The sequence below is a fragment of the Ruditapes philippinarum genome, unplaced genomic scaffold (genome assembly GCF_026571515.1).
Source record: "Ruditapes philippinarum isolate M1 unplaced genomic scaffold, ASM2657151v2 ctg1446_1_1_1_1, whole genome shotgun sequence".
NCBI lineage: Eukaryota > Metazoa > Mollusca > Bivalvia > Venerida > Veneridae > Ruditapes > Ruditapes philippinarum.
In genome coordinates, this window is record NW_026855273.1 from 56,917 (window position 1) to 80,285 (window position 23,369).

Consider the following 23,369-nt stretch of genomic DNA (forward strand, 5'->3'; position numbering starts at 1 on the left):
TAGATAATTGAATTTCCCTGGTATTGAACTTAAATCATATTTTATGACAAGTGGTTCACTTATAATTCAGTACTTAACCAATAATTAAAAATTATGCCTACATGGTAACTTGCTAACTAATATTAATTGCAGGCAAAATATTTTTTAAATAGCTGCTCAAAAATTTGATATGCAAATTTATTCACATAATTGCTGGTTCTTACTTGTAATGTCTTATATTGTGCATTATCCATTTAATTGTTTCTACTTTGCACCAAATGTCCCTTACCACTGTATATTGACGAATTTTATTGCCCCTTGTGTGCCTCTGTGTGAACAGCATACATCAAAGACATTTGCCGACAGACCTTTTGATCATGAAAAAAGTCATGCACAATGTTTCTCTGATTGGTTAATCACCCTGTCAAATATCCTGATGACGAAATATACATCTTTTTTTACACTTCATCAGCCAAAACTTGCGTGAACTTGAGTAACCTTAGGGTTGATCAAGTTAAACACCTGTCAGATTTTACTGTAACTTACAGCAACACTTTTTCAGTTACCAATAATCATTTTTAATATTAAGTAGTTGTATAATTTGTTTGTTTGTTTTATTGGATTAAATTTACGGTAGTAGAAATGAGTATCTGTGTGGGAAAGGGATTATGAGAAGAAATGCGGTAAGTAGATATCATGGACAAAAGCTATATGGGAATGGATAAACTCAAGAATATGCGTTAATTACAGGAGCATGGGTAACATGTTGCTGTTGGTACCAGTTTTGACTGGATGACTAAATAACCCAGCAGAGAAATCTTATAAGTCTGGCACAGATTTTAGATGCGCCCATGACCCTTTGCTGCCGATTTTCCTGCGCCATTCTCATTTTTAGCTCGACTATACGAAGTATATGGAGAGCTGTCCTACTCGCCCCGGCGATTTAAGATTAAAGTTTTGGTGCAGTAAAATATTTTTCATTATAACTTTGTCATTTCTTAAGGTATCAACTTCAAACTTCAAATATATGTTCCTTATCATCAACCACATCTTATGTGACAAGGTTCATAACTCTAGCACCAATATCTTCAGATTTATCTCCCCTTGAACTTAGAATTTTCCTTAAAAAATACAATTTTTTACTGATACTTCTTTATTTCTTAAGGGATCAACCTCATACTTCAAATATATGTACCTTATCATCATCCCCATCTTATGTGACAAGGTTTATAACTCTAGCACCAATATTTTTAGATTTATCTCCCCTTGAACTTAGAATTTTCCTCAAAAAATACTATGTCTTACTGTTTCTTCTTTATTTCTTATTGGATCAACCTCATACTTCAAATATATTTACGTTATCACCATCCCCATCTTATGTGACAAGGTTCATAACTCTAGCACCAATATTTTCAGATTTATCTCCCTTTGAACTTAGAATTTTCCATAAAAATATTATTTTTTACTGTTACTTATTTATTTCTAAAGGGATCAACTTCATACTTCAAATATATTTACGTTATCATCATCCACATCTTATTTGACAAGGTTCATAACTCTAGCACCAATATTGCAAGAATTATCTCCCACTAAATTTTGATTTTTTTACTAGAAAATGTTATTTTTTATTTTAACTTTTTTATTTTTAAAGGTATCTAACTCAAACTTCAAATACTTATTCCTTATCATCAGTTACATTTTATGTGACACTGTTCATACCTCTTGAAGCAATATTTACAGATTTATCTCTCTTTGAACTTAGGATTTTCTTTAAGAAATATAATGACTTCTTTTCTTTTTAAGGTATCTACTTAAAACTTCAAATATATATTTCTTGTCATTACACAAATGTTGTGTGGCAAGGTCCATAACTCTAGCATGACTATTTCTAGAATTATTCCCCTTGATCTTGGAATTTATGTTAACAAATGTTATTTTTTTACTCTAACTTAATACATAATTATACATAATTGATTTTTCTTTTATAGTTTTGTCCTCCTTACTGCGTCCAGTATTTTATTAGTCGAGCTTCGCTGTCTCCTGTGACAGCTCTTGCTTTAGCGCCAATGGCGCAAAATCGCGTCCTCGGCAGATCTCTGCTACATTATTACGCTGGCGCTACGCCCGGCAAAAATCGTAAACTATCCAATGAAGAAAAAAAAAGCGAAACAAAAGGAATACGAGTCCAGGCGCCCGCCGAGAAAATTTGGAAAAATGGCCGCTTTGATCATGAATGTTTTGATTTCCAAACAGAGTCCATCCACAAGTGCTTGAAACAAACTTTTAAAAGTTTTATATGGGCTATATACTATATATCTTTATATACATATATAGACTGGTTATGTAAAATATTTGAATATATGTGACTAGCGCCTGTGAGTCCATCAATCTGGATAAACTAATGTTTTATTTAAGGGAATAAAATTGTGTTGCAAATCTTTAAAAGTTGTTATGTCTTTAAAAAAAACACCAAGGTACTACCATATACATATATTTGTGGGAAAAATTCGGTCAGACAAAAGTTCTTTCGGTCAGACAAGAATTGAAAGTTTGTCTGACCGAATGTCAGGCAAATTTTTCAGCAGTTTCGCGAAGCCTGTTCCACTACCTTCCGTAACACTATTATTTTAATGGCCGACTCCAGTTTGATTGTAAACATTTTCATGGTGTATGCAAATTTCCAAAGGGAGATCACCATGTGGAATAAACTCTTGACTTGCTTTTTCCCGGTCTTTTACTCTTAAAGAATGTCTTGTGTAAATTTTGGTCAACAACTTGTTTTGCATTGAAGCCAATTTGAAGGTCACATTACAAAAGATGATCATATTTATCTGGTGATTTTAATAAATTAAATTAATCTTGATGTAAAACTATGAAATTACTAGGGCTGTGTATTGCCATTTTTTTCTGTCACGATACTTATCACGATATTTGTTTTTCAAAACGATGCGATTCACGATATGTATTGCATACTTTGAAGAAATGCGATGCATATATTCTTATGTTGCGATGCGATACGTATCACGATACTGACTTTTAGACTCGTTAGTATATAAAAATTTGGCCATTTGTTTACAGCATAATAACGAATATAATATAAATCTATTACAATAACAAAAAAATAAACTCTTTAACTTGTTGTTATAATTTGGTTTCCGATTTTGATCTTTTAACAATTTACTTTTCTGATTACTTGAGGATTAAAGGTATTTTTAATTAAACCATAACAGCAAATTGATATCTACTAGCTATTCTAACACTAAAGTCCACTACTGTAAATATGGCAGTTTAACAATTTCAGTCTTACAATACACCACTAAAGATTTTTCTTGTGAAAAAAATAGTAACAAGTGATCTACAATTAGGTCAACAACTGTGAAAATGACAGTTTATAAGTTTCAATCTTAGTTTTCTCGAAAGATTTGTGCTCAACCCCAGAGTATTTTATTTTGAGTTTGCAAATTTTGCAAACACTCACCGTCCGGTCTTCCACATTATACAACACTGTCTGATGGTTCCCCAAAAACTACAATTTTCCCAAAACTCGTGACCAGGGAGGATTGACTGTAATTTCCCCGTCTACATATTTTGCAGTCTTCATGTTTTCTGTTTGTTTGTTTGCTTTGTTGTTTTTTGATGTCAACGGAAATGAAAGTATAAATACGTGACGAATATCACATGGGGATGTTGTCATCATCACTATTTTAATCCGACATTTAGGTGCTACAAAATAAAATTACAAATTGCCTGCTGCACAGTATATGGGCCAATTGTGTTAGCATCTAAGTCAAAAAATAAAGTTTAACATACAAGGCAATATTTGCTCTTTTTAAGAACCTTAGGGTGTCTATAACAATATTTTTGGAAAGAAAGGATAACTTTTTGGATACCTTTTTCAAAATTTTACATGTCTTGCGGACTGTGTGGGTAGGGGACGGATGTTACAAAGATATACTAAAAGTCTGAATATCTTACAGTTTATAATAAGAATTGTATTATTTCTCTTTATTTTATAAAAATATTATGTGTTCTGATTAATATTACAAAAAAAATCCAGAAAATTCATCTTAGATATAAAAATATTTGCTTTCAAATTTTCAGTATTTTTCACACAAAATGAAATTTTCAAACATGTTAGAAACAGAGAGAAATAAAACAAAGATAGGTACACCAAATCATTTTTAAATCAAATATGCAAACACATTTCTTATAAAACAGTAGAAATTAAAGGACTTCCTTATGTATATTTCTTGCCAGATAACCCAAAAATGAATTGTATCAGGGGGACGGATGTTACATTTTTTGGGGGGCGGATGTTACACTAGATGTTTAAAGCTCATAGTTCATACATTTTTTGGTTTTATTTTAAAGTAATAAAATTTATAAGAGTATATGCTTTGTACAGCACAATAAATGTAAAATAATTGAACAAATTATGAGAAAAATGTAGAAATATACCCGACAATTATGGAGTTTCTTACTATTTGCGTTTCACAATGAAAAGTTGCGTTGACTTAGTTTTCTTCCATTTATCTTACATTTGAATGATTATGAACATTGAAATGTTTTGAATAAAATAAAAACATTGCTAATTAAATAAAAGAATCTTTGTTTCCTGATAATGCATTAACATTAAAGAGAAACTGTCATACCAACGGTACCTTTCTATACATGAAATTATTTACAAAATACTTTAGTTAAATAATAAGATTTATATTTGTAAAAGATATGATACAGTGTGAAGTAAATAAGTTTTCAGATTGAAACATATGCAAGCTTGAATTTTTCATTACTAAATACATAAATTATGCACAATTAAAAATTTTCATTAAAAATTATAAGATTTTAAATTGTTGCAATTAAGTTCTATTGATTAATGTGGAATGTTAGCAGCATTATCCAAAGATTTCATAATGTATCATAATCTCATTATTTCTAACTTTTAATAATTCTCTCTGTATATATTTCAGTGTACAAAACTGTACATGAACTGCTTAACTTAATGAATTAATTTGTCATTCAATAAAATTTATAGGTGTAAAATAATTTGCAAAGCGTTTATTTACAGAATAATTTTCACAATAATTCCAACTTTATCATTACAGGAATCCTTACCTTATCCTTTACTTACAAGTTTCTTTCACTTTATTAACAATAATTAAATGGGTCAAATTGTACGAAAATGTGCTTATGTTTTTTGGGGGAAAAAATCTAAAAAATTTTAATCAGGGTGTTGAATTATATTTCTTTGTTTGTTTATTTTTCATTGACTTCATATTTAGCCTATAAAATTTTGAAGTTCAATAAATCCTTTGACTTAATTGATCTTCATCTTTAATACTTAATTACAGACATTCATGAAACAGATATAGTAGTCCCTCCCACTGTTTTTAAGCATAATATATATCACCCTTAATTGGCACCCCTACTGTTTTGTAATATATCACACTTCCCAATATACAATATACGCAGCTCCCAATACGCAGCTCGTTAACTTCCAATAAAGTGCCAGCCCCTTCTGTGTATAGAGTTAGGATCCATATCCCACTGTTTTATGAGGGGCTGGGGTACATGGTTTGTTTAAGAAATAACATCGTCCTGAGAGGTGTATATCGGCTATTTAACACCGGTTTGGAGTTTTGATGCGTAGGAATTGACCACGAAGGCCGTAGGCCTGAGTGGTTAATTTTGTCGCATCAAAACGACAAAACCGGTGTTAAATAGCCGATATACACCTCTCAGGACGATGTTATTTCGATTCTAACACGATAAAATAAGGAAAATCACTAATGTTATTTTTCAAGCGGAAATAACTTCCGGTGCCGATTTTCGTATAACGCTGTTCGATTTTCGCATCCTACTGTTGCGAAGATATATAAACTATTAAACAAAAGAAATAATAAGAAAAAAACGTTATTTTATCATGTTTTCAACATTAAAAACTTACGTCGTATTGTGTTTACATCAGTGTCCCATTTATCATTCCTGTATGTATGAAATAACGTCAGCTTGTTTATGAATGAGTTGTTTACTTAGGATGACGTCATTACGCTGCTTACGGATTGGCGCCGTTTTGTCAAAATATTTATTAACTAATATGGATCTAATATATGGCGTTAGTGTATGTGAGATATTATTTCGGTATTGTATGAAAAGAAAACATTATACGAACTGAAAATATAAATAAAAATGCTTTTTATTGTTGCTTTAAAATGCTTTATAAACTATACAATCGAGGGTGAAAACATAATAGCGCATATACAAGTAGTCCGTTACAGGTGTTTATTGACAGTTTAACACCAGTTTTTTTCATTCTTTGTCTATAGTGACAAAATCACGTGAGTGTTAGAATAACTATTTAACGCTAAAGAATTTATGTTTTAACAATTGACCAATTTTAATCCAACATCTCTATCGTTTGCACCTCTTAACTTTCTATATATCCTGTTATTGATTTTGTGTTTGTTTCTTCTAGTTTTTTTTTTAATAGTATTTTATTTGTTGTGTGAAACATTCCTATACAGTTGCAAAGCTTACTACTTCTCTATCATGCATCATAGGAACAAGATAAGTTTCGTATTACTGTAAAAAGAATTTTTAGTTCAATTCTGTAACATCCGTCCCCTTCTGTACCCTTAGTTTGTAAACACAGAATAACAAAAGATTATATTTGTTATAAACTCATATAAGCTTCAATATTATCTTAATTAACTCATAGGTCCACTTGATGTTAAAAAATAACATTTAATACACTTGTTACTATATATAGAAACAAAATTGCCTATGATTTCAACTGATTATGAGTGTCACATGACCTATTATGAGTTTGCGGCCCGGGGCCGAGAACTAGTTATCAGCCCGCAGAACATGTTCACGTGCACAAACTGAAACAATGACGTCATATTTAACGTCATCAAACAGTTAACTGTGAAAGTAGGTTGTCAGCACGAATCGCTTTATTTTTATTATGAGAGCTTAAGCGTATTTAGTACAAACACATTTTTGTTACTATTAAAATTTGAAGAAATAATACGACAAATTCATTCTGAAAAAAAAAGAAAATAAAATAAAACTTGCTTCTAGATTCTACTGCTTTGAACACACAGACAGTAAACATCTCTGCACAGAACAGTACAGTAGAAGAGTAGACAAGAATTTCAACGAAAGAACTTTGTTGTTATTTTTGTTTTTGTTTTCTTTTTAAATGGTACTAGATCTATTAGATCTACCAAGTGTATTAAAGACATTAATACATGTCAGAGTAGGGCCGGAAGGTGATAATCGGCCCGCAAAATGAATAATGGACCGAGGGCTCCTGCCGTGTATTAACCTCTTAATAAATTATATTTCAAAGTAAATAATTTTGTTTTCAGAGCAAAAAAATACTGATTTTTTTTTCAAAATTAAGGAATTTAGTGTTAACAAATAATATTTTTTATAATTACATCATTTCAGTGCTTTATTTCTGTTATTTCTTCATTTTTCATTGTAACTTTGGTGTTTTAGTGTAAAATTCCCTTTTCAGTTACAGTTTATGTGAGATTTAATAAGCACCTTATATAGGGGGACGGATGTTACATACAACTTTTACATTATTGTATTTTTTTTCTCATAAACATAGAAATTGGCATTTTTTATAACATTTTCATTGTAAGACTATCATTAAGCACCAGAAACATTGTTTTTTATGAGTATTGTTTTATAATTGGATATTTTATGAGAGGGGGACGGATGTTACAGTTTTTTCATCACAAAATTTTTTTTACCTCTAAAATGCCTACTATGGTAAAAATGTTTGAAAATTTGAATTGAAAACACTTAACATATGTTTTTAATTCATATTTCATTAGAATGAGACAATAAAGTACTATTTTATTTGTTCTTGCTTAATGGTATACTTGTTTGCTTAACAACTGAATTTTGAAAAAACTGATACATTACAAAAGTCTGATTTTACTAAAATCATCTTAACGATCCAGGATGATGTATACCAAGTATTATATATCACTGGAAAGGTTATTAAATTTTCTATGTGCATGTAAAAACATTTAAGTGATAAATTAAAACAGATAATATTGGTGTTAATTCTAAAAACACCAAAAAAACAGATGCTAACACATTACATGTAAAATTGGACATTTTTAGGGTATAAAAATGTCTGTATCTTTATTTTGGGTAATGCTATCACAAAAAATTTTTGGGCACATTTGCTTTATAGTAAGTCCTTTGTAAAAACACAAAAAAATAATAGAAAATGCAATATATTTTTTGAAAAAGCCTGCATTACATGTATTTTTGAAAAATTGGCCCATTTACTGTGCAGCTGGCAAAATTCATGTTTGTAGGTTGTTTTTTTCTTGAAATCGCACGGACTCTAATTATGTTTTTATTATAAACAAGTTCAAAGAACACCAGCCCATTTACATGGAATTGATAAAACTTGGTTAGTTACTGTTAAATGATTGCGGACATGGGGAAACGAGATGACAACGATGGTATGATAATAGTCACGCTTGTTTATTGTTTTCATCCGAGCTATTTTTCTTTCTTCAGTCTTTCAAAAAATACGTTTGTCCTTATATTCCTGGAAGATATTGTTAGTGTATTGTGATACCTTCTCCCTGTATCGATACATTGGGAGGTGAAATATGTATTGCATCGCAATATATTGGAATTTGTAATTTCATTACGATGCATACATTGGGGACAAGACAGATCGCGATGCATCGATGAATTGTTACACCTCTAGAAATTACATACAATTAAAAAAGAGACATTGAATGATGCAGCAAATGGTTATCTGTGCTGGAAATAAACCTAAGGGTCACGAGTCCAGACTGTAAAATGAGGGTCACACTACATACATGTACTAAACACTTCTTGGTTTTCCAAGATAAATGGTGTCCTGGTTTTCCAAGATAAATGGTGTCCGCACATTGGCTACTGTCTAATGTATCTTTTATGGAAGGGATGTTTTCGACATTTAGTATACTCATTTTAGCAGTAGCAAAAGGGATAGTTAATATCATTTTTACCATGGAGCTATTAAGGCATACTGCTTTAAATTTTTTGTAACAGTACAACATTGCTTCTACAATTGTGAAAAACTTGCTAATTTTATTTCTTTCAAAAGGGGTCATCTGAAGACTTTTATTCACACTGTCCACCTTCTTTTGACACTGAAGGACATTGACTGTATGCCAGTGGCTGATATTTTAGGCAAGCTTTTAGAGACAGAAGGAGGCCCTGGACATGTACCCGCTTTATTAGGCAGTAAACATATCCTCTGCTGGGGATTTGAAGACCTCCTCAGTGGGACTGAAAAAGAGTCAGGAGAAAAGGACAAAGGTATAATAAATCTTCAATCTATTTTTTTAACAGAGGTTTTGCATGAACATTTTTGGAAGGGAACTTTTTGTGACAAGAAATGTGGATACTGATAATAAAAAAAATTCAATTTTTACAAGATGCAAAATTTATATAATTTTACTGATTTCACTTCAAGTTTTCAATTGTTATGTTAGAGGTTTTTATATCAGAATGCAGAAATTGAGCTGTTAACAGTAAAAAAAATTTGGTCAACCTGCTTGGAGATCAAGACTGGCATGCTATTGATTTTGCTGTTAACCCATTCCCTGTCGAGTAATGAAAATTAATGGACTTGTACATTCTGCTGGTTGACTACCTTTTTATTTTTATTTTGATGCGCTCAATATTGATAATGCATGGTTCGAAAAAGTCCATTTGATGATGAAGAAAATGGGTTAACTTTTGGCATACATGTACACATAAACTTACCATAACTACTACCAGCACTTGAAAGGTTTAATTCTCTGAATTTCAGCTGATGGGGAGATTGGAAGAAGTTTAGCTTCAGATGGAGTTTTCCTGTATACAACAAATGCATGCGGTAAAGGACTAGCGAAAGTTGGCACAGGACTTCACGGCACTCTAAGGTTTTGGTTTACTTATGATTTATAGAAAACAATATAACGTTTAATGAAAGTGTAATTATATATAATTAGATTTTATATTATATATAATTAGATTTTATAAACAAAAGTCCTCTCAGTTTGTCAACAGTAATAGGGTATTTAAAGTGAAGGGTCCATGCTGCCAGTCAAATGTATCTTTTCATTTTATCATTCTGAAGTGTGGCTTTGAAAATGGAAAAAAATTGTCACATGAATCAAATTTCTATAAATGCTTAAAAATTTCACAAAAGGTTTCAGCTGTATTGAATTTTTTCAAACAACTTGGCCAAATGTTTTACAACTTTACATAATTATTATTTATTTGATTTGTTGAGATTTGTTATATAATAACATGCATGACATAATTTTCTTTTAAAACAAACAAAATCAGAAATTTTATTTGATTTATAGATAGAAAATAAAGATTTCATTGTCTATCTTTCCTTTTCTTTCAGAGGATATATTTACTCTAGAAACCCAGAGATAGGCCCTGGTAAGGTTGCCGTTGGTGATGGATGTTTAATATACAGACCACAGTCATATGATGGTGAAGCTGATGTACAAAATTTCTTTCAGATTCTCGACAAACATTTCCTACAGGTTAAAACTTAATCCTTGTGTTTTATATTAAAAAGTTTAGTATTTTTGTAATAGTATGGCCATTGCTTAAATTTTGAAAATGCATGTGGGAAATTAATGTGAATATTATCAGAATGACTTCATGGTCATAGAAAAGTAAGTTTTTTCAGCCAATAGTACATTTTTTTATTGACTTGAAATATTTTTGTGAGTTTTTGGTTATCTAGGAGAAGGTTTTCAGTGCTTTTCTTTCTTCAGAGTTCATTTTCTGTAAAAAAGTAGCCAGTTTTAGATGACAAAAATGCATATTATTCTGGAAGTGGTGTCCAAAAATGTCCAGTGACTGTAAAATTAATAATTTGACAGTTCAATGTCATGAATCTCTTTTTTTTTCAGATTACCAAATTTCATAAAATTCCAAATTTTGTGTAACATGACCTATTTTTTAAAATGGTTTAAAAAAACCCACTTATCTAAGACAGGGAGTTTATTGCACTGTACAAAAAATTTATAAATAAGTTATTCATTTCAGCCAGTGAAAACTATACCTAAGCCAGAACAATATGTGGAGGATGGCCCATGTACTACTGTTGCATTTTGCAGCGACGGTTCCTACTTTTATTGGATATGGTGCCCGTCTTTGTTAACAGACAAAAATGCAAAGGGAATACCAGTTAATTGTGAAATGTTTGTGATTCAGGTTGGTTGATTATATGAAATATTCTTTGAATGTGCTATTGTTTTGTTGTCATAGTATTCATAGCATACTTCCCTCACCGCTGTGGGTTCGAATCCCGACAGAGACTTTGGATTCTTTCATGTGAGGAAGCTATCCAGCTAGCTTACTGAACGTCGGTGGTTCTACTCAGGTGCCAGTTCATGAAAAAATGCACGGAAGGGTGCCTGAGGTCTTCCTCCACCAGTAAAAGCTGGAACATTGCCATATGACCTTAACTGTGTTGGTGTGACGTAAACTCAATCAAACAAACAGCATACTTCCAGCTGACTTAAAATCCTATTCCTGACAATGCTGTGGGTTTGAATCTCGCCAGGATTGTTAAATTACTTTAACATTATTAAAGTTGGTGGCTTTACCTAGCTTCTGAACCGCCTCCGTGGTCGAGGGGTTAGAGTCGATGACTTCTAATCCAGTTACCTCTCTGGCGTGGGTTCAATCCCCGGGAGATGCTTTGGTAGTTTAGTGCAGAGGAAGGTTGTCTAGTACTGGCTGGTGTAACTCTCCAGGAATGATGGTTAGGAAACTACCCACCTATATGACTGAAATACTGTTGGGAAAAGGCGTGAAATCAAACAAACAAACCTAGCTTCTGTATTCCTTTATATGCTAGATTAACATTTGCTACCAGTATAAAGCCAAGCCAGGCTACATGTCAATGCCATCTGACCACTCACTTAACTTTCCATAGCTTTACATATATTTTTGTATGTTAATATTGAAATCTCTTAAACTTTGAATGGACTGTTCCAAATTTAAAGCACAGCAAATATATTACACAAAAATTAAACAGATAAAGAGTTAAATAATGAACAAAATGATTTTGAAGTTTTAAATGGCCAATTAATCAGTAAAATATAAGATGACCATAATGACCAATGTAAATGTGATGAAAAACTCTATCAAAAAGAAGGACCAAAAAGAAAAACCAACTCAAAACGTAAAAATACATGTATGTTTACAGAAAGAAGATTATGCTGTTGAGCCAGGTAGACCCAGGATAATTCTAACAAAGAAAGATGAAGCTGGAGCTAAGGCTCTCAATGACTCACTTATGTCCCGACTTAGACCAATGTACAGAGGCTCAGCCAGTGCTTTAGCAGCATTAGCCGGGGCAGAGAATGGAGTGGCGAAGAAGGAAGATCGTAAGATAGTTTTCTTATATCTTGGTATTTCTATAGGTACAACCATGTATATATATATATATAATATTGCATAGTTAAAAGTGCAAATAAATTTCTTAAAATTTTCATTTGCTAACAAGTATGGTCTTTAGTATTTTTATAGCTAAAATTGTTTTAATACAATGTATATTTTGATGTTAAAGGCACATTATGCCACAAAAATCAGTAAAATAATTATTCTTTGGAAAGGTCAAACAAGTGTTTGATAATGTTTTAATAATTGATTTAGAACATAATAATAACATATTAAACAACAGATGAAAGTAGCACTGAATGTGCAGTCATAATATGTCATAAAAGTAGCAAAATATAAACAAAATAGTAATTTGGCTTCCATTCAAAATACTTTACTAGAATTATAGCAATTGCCAAAGAGCAAAAGAAGCAAAAAATGTTTCATTCATATGGCCAGTGAATAACATTCTGGAAAAACTGTAACAAGATAAAAAAATAAGAAATTTTTGAAAAATAAAAAAAAATGTTAGCATTTTTGGAGGTTTAATTATTCTTTAATTAGTACATTTGTAAATATTAGATGAATTAAAATAAGGCAAATATGTATTTCATCTTCTCTTGTAGCTGTGCAGCAGACAGGAAGTACCAGCTGTGGAATTCTGTTGAAGGTTTTATTAAAAACACCATTATTTATCGAGGGTAGCCACGTTGTAATGTTGACATCTCTGCCAGGGGGCAGCGCCAGTAATGCAGCACGGTCTTTGTTTGGCAGCAGTGGAGGTCTTTCTTCACTAAGATGTATTATTTTTGTCTTATTTTTCTTTTTCTCCCATGAATTAAAATAATATTTTGCTGTATAGAGTTTGACATATATTGTTAGATTGTTGAGTGACATAACTAAATCTCTTGTTTCAAAAAAGAAGTGTGAATGTACTTTTTTTTATACTGATACAAAATCCAGGTTATAGTGCTTTTTCTCAGATCTTTCGATTTTCATTGGTCAGTACACATTATCTACTAGTTTCTGACCAATTAAATACTCGAGATGTCAGTTTGTGATAAGAATATTTATTTTCTGTAAAACCAACAAATACACAATAACCTGTATTTAATGATTCAGAGAGAAATATATATGTTCTATGATTATTATTAAACTAAGTAATCAAGGTAGGGATGAAGAACAACACATCTGATTATTATTGTTAGAATACTTATATAATTAAAGTGCACATTTCTTCATATTGATACGTAGAAATGTGCAATTGAGGAAATGTAAATAATATTATTCTGTTTTAAAGACTCTGTATGTTATTTGTTTTCAGCACTAGCCACAAACCAGTGTTTCAGTTTAACGGATGGACAGTTTGTACAGAGAGCAGATCTGATGGATGCACCAAGTTGTGCCATTGCCAGGGGAGCCTCTATTTCCTCTTTAGGTACACAGCTTTTAATGAATTATACATGTACATCTTTTTCTGTGTCAATTGATATTGGACATTGAGTCAAATGGTTATTTGTCTTTCATCGCTTATATAGAAATCATGTGAGATTAGAAGTTGGTTACTTCTGAAGAAATTGGTAATTACTGGTTAGTTATCCAGGAAAGCTTGTTAGGTGTATGGACTGCAGAGATATGGTCAAAAATTGTGTTAAATTTGGCATCAGAACCAGAAAAACAAAGTGACAAATACCTCTTGTTATTATATTGTGTCACTGTTCCAAAAAATGTAAAAGTGGCAAAGGCAGCAAATAAGACTTGAGCCAGTTGGGGTAAAGAAACGTTGCCCAATATGAATATTCTATGTTACAGGCTTGTGTTTTGATGTATTAAACAATGTGATATGGAGTTGTAGTAATGATTGGATGGACCAGTTCTATAACCCAGGTCATCAGGCACCACATCATATCAAAACAAAATTGTGTATACAACATAACAAACCAACAGAACAAACAGGCAAGTTTCTATGATTATTATTGTATATTTTTTTGAATAGGTGAATTTAATGAGACAGCTATGGATATGCTCCTTATTGCTAAAATCATCTTTGGGACATACAGGTTATTTAAGAAGAGTTGTATGTTGTATGTTTTATATTTTACTAATTTGATTCTGCATGATAAGCTTAAATACTACTCCATCAGTAAAAGCTTGATTACTCCTCCATCTCTAAAAGCTTGAATACTCCTCCGGATACTCCCCCATCAGTTAAAGATTAAATACTCCTCCATCAGTAAAAGCTTGAATACATCTCAACTGGGAATTCACCACAACCAGTTAAGCTTAAATATTCCTCCATCAGTAAAGGCTTAAATACTCCTCCATCAGTAAAAGCTATAATACCCCTACTTTAGTAAAAGCTTGAATACCCCTCCAACATTAAAAGCTTGAATATTCCTTCATCAGGTAAAGCTTGAAAACTCCTCCGCCAGTTAAATCTTGAAAACTCCCCCATCAGATAAAGTTTGACAATAACCACTTGACCTTTACAGCCTTATATCTTATAACAGTTGATAAATACAGTGAAAATATTGTTGGTAAACTGTCATATATTTTTATAACAGGTGATAACACAGTGAAGATGAATGTGGTAATACAACAACTGTTACAACATGTTGGAAGTATGTGCCTGCACCAAATCCACAGTGATCTACTGTATACACCATTTGGCAGCTACACCGTACAACAGTACCCAGTAGATTACACCAATCTGGAGAGAATCTGTGACATACTGAATAATTCAATATCTACAGGGCATACTCAGACTATAATTTGTGCTTTAATTGTGTTACAAGTAAGTTATTGTAAGCATTTATATATGTATATACCTCATTCAAAGAGGTTGTTAATAATTTTGGGGAATCAAATGTGAAAGTATCATGTTTGTGCAATCAGCATAGCAGAACAAAGTTGTAAAGAAGGTTCCAGATTTTTTTTCACTTTGTTAAGTTATAAAGTGTTCTTTTAAAATGATTAAAAGTCTACATCTACATATCAAGCTAAAGTTTAGGCTTAAAGCAAAAGTGGGAAAATAAAAGTCCTTGTTGAAAATTTGGTAATTGTAATATAATTATACAACTAAGTTTGTTTTATGTTGTTCTTTTCAGTTGATATTTAAGATGAGTGTGATAAAGCCAGCAAAACCTGCTGAGAATTCATTGGTGGAGAAAACAAGGTATATTTTATTGATCATGATGATATTAATGCCCCCCTTCAAAGAAGGGAAGGCATGTTGCCTTTGCTCCTATCTGTCGGTCTGTCTGTCGGTTCACCAACAGTTTCAGTTCATTTTCTTTGCTGAGGTTGCACATACTGAAATAAAATTTGATATACAGATTTATCATGAGAATATTTAGGTTATGTTTTGTTTTGGGTACTTTTGAGCATTTTTTTACAGAGTTATGCCCCAATTATTTACATCTGATTTTATTGCATTATCTCACAAACATCTCTTATTTGTATTGGTGAAAATACGTACTAAGAAATTCAGGGTTTTTAGATACTTGTCGAGGTAACTGTAATGAGAACAATCAACATATTGGTTAAAATCACTTAAACTGTGGGTTCTTATTTTTTCAAGGATGTTACTTTTATTCATATAAGAAAAAATTACCTCTTCATGTTTCTAAAAAGTCAGTAGTTATGATTGATATTATGCAAAAAAAGGCACCTGAAGTGAGCATGTTAAATGTGTAAAGATGTAGGCTTAACACTTGTTACGCTGAATATCTTAAGTGGACATGCCCTTCCTTCAACCTGGACAAAACCATTCATAATTTGTAGGGAAAATTTCAAAAAATGTACTGACTGAATGGCGAAAAGTACAGACCATTATCAGACCTGATATTTCTCTGCATTGGTTAAAATGTGAGGCCACTAGTTAGTAGGCTGAGTGTATGAGGGTCATTCATTGCCAAGGTTGTTGACTTCAAAACCACTTGCCTTTTACCGCTGTGATTTCAAATCACATCAGTGACTTTGGAATCTTTCATGTGAGCAAGCTATCCAGCTAGCCTTAAGAATTTCAGTGAGTCTACTTTGGTACCTGTTTGTACCTGAAATCATAGACAGTGGAGCACACTAGGTCTTCCTCTGCCAGTAATGCTGAGTCGCCTTATGACCCTAATCGTGTTTGTGTGACATAAAACCCAACCAAAAAGAAGAAAAAAAAAGGAATAATTCTTAATATAGATATGATTGACCTGACTAAATATACATAGCTATTATTTGATGATTTTACAGATCATTGGTGTGGAAACTTGTGATTGTTGAGAGAGATGACAATATGATGACTCACTCAGAGAGTGTACAGAGAGAGGCATGTATGGTGGTGGCCAGTGGCCTCATGGTGCTATATCCAACTGTAGAAAAACGTGTCGAGCTGATGAGGCTCCTGCTTACAGGTAGATTTTTATGAATTCTTGCAGATGTTTCAGATTTAAATATATTCATTCATGAATTCTTCCCACAAATTTTTAAGATGCATGTATTTCTTTTATCATCATTATTGTCATGTTAAGTAAACAACTGTTAGGAATTCAACATGGACCCTTCACTGTTAGGAATTCAACATGGACCCTTCACTGTTAGGAATTCAACATGGACCCTTCACTGTTAGGAATTCAACATGGACCCTTCACTGTTAGGAATTCAACATGGACCCTTCACTGTTAGGAATTCAACATGGACCCTTCACTGTTAGGAATTCAACATGGACCCTTCAATCCTATCGTATGATGTATGTCATCTATTAAGCTAACAAAAGGTCAATGATTCAACTACGCCCCTGCCAGTGCCTGCAATACATGTGATATCCAGAAGGAAACTTGGACTTACTAGAAACTATAGCTATAAAATTGTAATACAAATTCAGCAGCCTTGGATTCTTGGTTTGACATAAAACCCAACAAAATGAAAATTGTTGTCATAATTTTTTTTTGTATCTTTGTAGGTGAAAATCCAGGACTGACATGTTTAAGAGATAAATTGTTTGTAGACTTTACTGACCAGTTGAAGGGACAGATCACAAAACTGGACCAGTTTTACAACTTAAGGTTTGTAATACTTTGATTTTCTACATTAAAGAAAGAATCTACATTAAAATAATTCTAAATTTCTCGTGTCTTATTTTATATTTAAGTGAACTCTCATTGTCATTTATCTATCACGGCTGAATTAGAAATTACATGAGATTAGTAGTAGATCACTGGTATAGAAATTGATAATTAAAGGTTAGTTACCTTAGAAAGTTGCTAAGTGCACTGACCACCAAGATATGACCAAAAGTTGGTTGAAATCAAACAAAACAAATAAATAGGATAATTATATAAATGCAAAATGTTTTATTTTACAGTTTAACAGATGATATTACATCACTGTTGTTGAAGATGGTTGTAAAGAAATCCTGTAATCTTCTCCATAAAGCTGTGAAACTTGAGAAGGAACAGTTTGACTGCATGCTAACAGAAATACCTGTAAGTTCATTTTTGTTGATATGCATAAATTAACTTACAAGGGTTTTTATTACTTAACTACACATACTACCATATATTATAGGCTTGATGGACAAACAGTTATTGCAGCTTACATTGTCCCATTACTGTAAGGTTAAATTTAAGTATAATTCTTTCATATCAGTAACCTCTAGGTAGTTGATGGAAGATGGATGGTTTTACCATGGACACTTGCTCATGCCTCAAATAAAAGCAGAGCGGCAACTTAAAATTGCTCCCTAGAAAGCTGGAAAGTCACATATGCCATTTCCATTTTTCAGTTAACTTTTAATTTAATTTTAGAAAAGAGATCCATTGTTATATATGTATCCCCCTTTACTTATTTACTAGTAAGACTGTAAAGTAACATGTGCTATGTCTCTATGGCTAAATACTCAGTCATCGTAAGAAATAATATATATATAGAGAACAAGTTATGTTTTTTCAGTTGTCAAGTCCATGTCTCAGATATCTGATGTCTCTGCAGTCATTTCTATTGAGAGAAACAATTTTATTACCAGCTGATGAAAATGGAAATACGGATAGTGAGAAACTACAGGTAAAAATGATAATTTGCACCTAAATATATATGTATATAAAATATAAACTACAGGTGTGAAATGATAATATACACCCTTTAGATATTAAGAACTTATAGTTATGAAAAGATATTGTAATTATATAGATATGGAAAAAACAACAAGTATTAAATGATAGTTTGAGCCTATAGTTATGTAATTAGAAACTACAGGTGTGAAATGATAGTGTTTACATATAGATATTAAGAAATTTCAAGTATGAAATTTTATTGTTAACATACTGGTAGTAAAAAATCTACAGTATGAAGTGATAGTTTATACATAAAGGATGCTCAAATATCATTCTGTAGTATACCTCTATAGATAAAAGTTTTATGAATCATGCACTTAGGGTAAAAAATGCTTCCATCTTGGAGGTCATACAGTATCATTAGGATAATAAAGATGAAATATTTTTCAGACAAGTTTCTTGATTGGGTCTCTACCCTACATGAATGATTTTTATTACTTAGATGCATTTACATTCGAGGATATATTGCCCCGCCTTTGTAGTGCTCTTGTAAAGTCAAGATGGTTTCAAGACTTAATTATAATAACCATTGAACATTATTTTGTTTAACTTTATTTTTCAGACTTTACAGACAATGGTACAGAGTTTTGCAGAGAAAGTGTTTACTGGTGCTTGTCAGGTAAATCTCAATTGCACATGTTGTCACGTTTTTGTTCCCTATTGAAATATGATTATTGAAGTTAGAAAGTTAGGTTACTAGGTCAAACCCATATTTAATCTTTTTAATTTTCTCGAGGCCAAAAGATATGCATAAATATGCATAGGTCAAAAATAAAGTTAAAGAAAATATGTTTGTTGGAAAAAGAAAATATGTTTGTTGGAAAAAGAAAATATATTTGTTGGAAAAAGAAAATATGTTTGTTGGAATCTCGTCTATAGTTGAAATAAGTATTTTGTAGCACAAGAACTTGATTATGGAGTGAGATGATGTGATTGGTTTTCGTCTATTCTTCCACTTAGCTTCTATTTTTTAGATCATTGGTCAGATATAACTTGTACGATTTTATTTTTCACTTTCCCAGTATGTTTGTTTTTCTATTTTGGCAGCACATCTAAAAAAAGTATATATGCTTGAACATTTTTTTCAGGTTCTTGAAATGTTGCTCAATTGTTGTAATCAAGTAATTCACAAAAACACGGAAGATCTGGAAAACCGCCTGCAAGGCCTGGAAAAGGTTTCCAAGGCAACAATACTAGGTCATATGTTACCTTCTCTGATGACAGCCATGACACATAAAAACCTACAGTGTCTAAACCTTGCTGATACATTGATGCCACAGCTTGTGAAACTTGTAGTTCTGTCTAGTCAGGTAATATCTCCAGGCTCTATTTTCAACCAAAACAACACAAAATAACCTAAATGGACTTGTCCTTTCAATCTGGACAAGGCCATTCATCATTTTTAGGGGAAAATTCGAAATATGTTCCGGCTGAATAGCATACAGCCCAGACTATGGGAAAATGGCACAGATGTGCTGGCTGACCTTGGTCTGCACTGGTCACACTGGTCTTAAATATGTGATGAAAGGGAAAGACAACATTGTTGAACAGTTCAACCCTGTTTGGAAATACCTATTAGTGATATTCTAACTTCATTGAAATTTTAACAAAGAAGCATATCTTGGGCAAATTCCTTAAACCAAATTATAACTTTTGTTGCCAAACTTATACAATTCTAGAAAATGGCTAATGGCAGAGTGCAAAATTATAACTTTTGTTGCCAGACTGATAAAATATTTAGCAAATTGCTAATGGCAAAGTGCCAAAATAATAACTTTTGTAACCAAACTTCTAAAATTTTAGCAAAAGCTAATGGCAGAATGGGTCCTACAACTTTTGGATATTGTAACTTGCTGGCAAAAAAAAATCAATAAATTTACTTTTGAGCAAATATTTTTAGAATAAAAAATTTTGAAGATACATGTATTTATTTACATTCCATAGCATTGTTGTTGATTGCCTAAATTTGATATGAGAAATCCTGATATTTAGGATTTTGGGATTAACAAGTTATGTGCATCCTATTGTAAATGCATATTGTATAGGGAGTGAATAAGAACACCATCTGGAATGAGAAAATGCACCTTCTGAGACTCTTTCTGTATTTTAGAAAATCATTAGTTAGAATACTCTATGATGTATATTATAGGCTGCTCTGTTGTTGAAGAGCCAGGTTCAAGCTATTCTACATGAAGTGGAACCAGACACCGACTCTGATGTCATTGATATTATTGGTCAAACTGTAGAAAAGTAAGATTCATTTTCATGGTTTCTTAGTATTAGAAATTTTCATTAGTTTGATGAAACATATTTAATTGTTTTGTTTTTGTAGTTTCAAGAATTTTTGAATGATTTTTGGATAAATCTCTGAAACTATGTAAAAAAAATGCCTTTTCTTTTGTTTGAAAAGGATCAAAATGTGATTGCATACAAAGGTTCTACTTAATTTTCTTTGATATAAAGGGTATTGATGAAAATAGATATTTTTAAATATCCCGCCTGTGTACAAATCATTTTATGGAGTGAAATGAAAGTGTTGCTTTTAATTCTTTATATATGCCTGTTCTATTCGACAAAATAGAGAAAATGGATACGTTAAAGAAATAAAAACAGCATACTCAAAAATGTTACAGTCTTGGTTTGATTGAGCCTGTTAACGAACAGTAGTGGTAATTGCCAGGCATTGTCCACATGCCCAAGCACTGGCTAAGCAGAATTCAGCATTTAAATATGAAATGGTAATTTTTTTTATTTAGAAACATCTGCAGAAGAGTTCATACAGCAGTCATCATGTACTCTCCAATGTGACATGCTCATGCTTTTCCATAAAAATCAACATATCACCCCCAAGTATGAAATGCTTGTGCTCTAAGGTCATGGCTTAGCAGTCAAAGAATTTACTTCTTTCTATAATTTGTACAGCAGGTGATATCAATGTCCTTAAACATTATCTTGCAGAGTCGATTTGAAGGAGCATGAAGAGCAAGGGTTCCTGGCTGGACTCAAGATCCCGGCTCCCTGGGCGTCTGGTAAAGCCATAGAAAGTATTCACCCTGTCAGAGACAATTACAAGTTTAAGGAGACAGTACATATACCAGGGGCCAGGTGTCTTTATTTGAGATTTGATACTCGTTGTGCTTCACAGTATGATTATGATAAGGTACGTACATTTAGCTGTTTTAACCCTTAACTAACCCTTAACCTACTAAATTTCAAATTTGTGTAAAGGAATTTCCCTGCTATGAATTTGGAACAGTCCATTCAAAGTGAAAGGGATTTCATTATCAAAATACAAAAAGCTGAACTAGTGACAGTAAGGAGTCTGGCCAGACTGCACAGATGTGCAAGTAAGCCTGGCTCTATACTGGTGACAAAAGCTAATCACTCGTGAATCTAGCAGGCTAAAGGTTTAAGTAAAATGAGTGACAATAAAAAAGTGTGGAGCACAGCACTAAACGAAGTATTACAGTTTATACCAGACAAGTTTCTTGAATGATTAAATGCTTAAATCTCACCTTTTCACCAACTGTAATGCACTTTGAGATGCCTAATTCATTTGTTCTCTCAGATTTATGTACGATAGTGAATGAAAATTGTAAAAATCAGCGAAAAAGACGACATTTTTCCATGTTGTGATCATGATTTTTGCAAAGGTCTGGAGGTACTGCTTTCACATTATAGTGAGTTAAATCTAAGTGAAAAAGCTTACCCTTACAATACTGAAAACAATACTGCTTGCCTGCTCATTTGTATAGTCACAACAGATGTAATTATATTGTCTGACCTGTATTCTTTTGATAATATCAAGCCCTTTTCTTAATTTGAATACTATAAACACATAATTACAGATTTGAAAATGTTTCTTAGATGTTTGAAAGTTTTTCTTCCCTACAACAAATATTCTTCCCTAACTAATAATAATATTAAAATATTTGATACAAATTTGTTTTTAGATGATCCTGTATGCTGGTCCCAACACAACATCAAAGAAAGTGGCAGAGTATGGTGGTAACACATATGGTTTTGGCAGTAGAAGTGTCCTAGGATCTGGCTGGCCAAAAGATCTTGTTAGGGTAAGCTGTACCATTTGGTATATTAAACTATCTGAAATACGCTAGGCAGCCAATGAGACCTATGTTGTTTTTTATAGCTTGACTGTTTAAAGAATAGGGAGAGCTATTGTACCCACCTTGACCTCGCCATCACTATCACACTTTTGTTAAGTTTTTGTGTGCAACATTGTATCTCCAAAACCACTAAAGGGAATGGGTTGAAAATTCACACCCTTGTTCTCTGTGATCATCTAATATTATCGGCACAGGTCTCTCATATTATGGACACAGGTCTCATAACTCTTGAGTTACTTTTTGTAGAGTAATGCCTATTTCATTACTGCCAAGCACTGTGAACAGTTAAGGGTGCTGGATACCCTTCTTGCTGCAGTTTGATTTTGTTTGTGTATATAAGGAGGTATTAAAAATAATATACTTCTGAACTGACAATTAAAAAAGTTAAATTAAGTATTTTGTTTAATAAGTGAAAAAAATGGTGAATTAATGTATGGAATAGACAAAGTACTTGTCAACTGTAGATATAAATAAGGCTACTAGGTAGTTTCATTTTTATGAAGTCACATTTTATAACTTTTGTATATTAATTATATATAATATATAGAACATTGTATAGGCTTATCTTTCATGAAGTATCATTATATGACTTGTGTATATTATGTATAGGTGGAAGGAGATACTGTGACACTTTCATTTGAGATGAGAAGTGGGAGGGAACATAACACTCCAGACAAAGCCATGTGGGGATTTCTTGTTACCGTCAGAGCACAGGTTCATAATTATCTTGCTTTAG

At 32.2% G+C, this 23,369-nt stretch overlaps 1 protein-coding gene across 1 annotated transcript in view; it reads left to right on the top strand.

Moving 5' to 3' along the window:
- The window catches only part of LOC132742718 (probable E3 ubiquitin-protein ligase HECTD4), a gene marked incomplete at its 3' end in the record, with an annotated part of 71,229 nt that overhangs the window by 1,434 nt on the left and 46,426 nt on the right, over positions 1-23,369 (top strand). Inside the window, 20 exon segments of the mRNA XM_060731184.1 lie at positions 9,113-9,327; positions 9,824-9,935; positions 10,409-10,553; positions 11,065-11,232; positions 12,233-12,413; positions 13,032-13,205; positions 13,730-13,843; positions 14,218-14,361; positions 14,970-15,199; positions 15,513-15,580; positions 16,648-16,808; positions 17,357-17,459; positions 17,759-17,879; positions 18,346-18,456; positions 19,069-19,125; positions 19,595-19,816; positions 20,656-20,756; positions 21,465-21,666; positions 22,460-22,579; positions 23,243-23,347. Of these exon segments, the coding sequence (XP_060587167.1) occupies positions 9,113-9,327; positions 9,824-9,935; positions 10,409-10,553; positions 11,065-11,232; positions 12,233-12,413; positions 13,032-13,205; positions 13,730-13,843; positions 14,218-14,361; positions 14,970-15,199; positions 15,513-15,580; positions 16,648-16,808; positions 17,357-17,459; positions 17,759-17,879; positions 18,346-18,456; positions 19,069-19,125; positions 19,595-19,816; positions 20,656-20,756; positions 21,465-21,666; positions 22,460-22,579; positions 23,243-23,347 (2,854 nt within the window).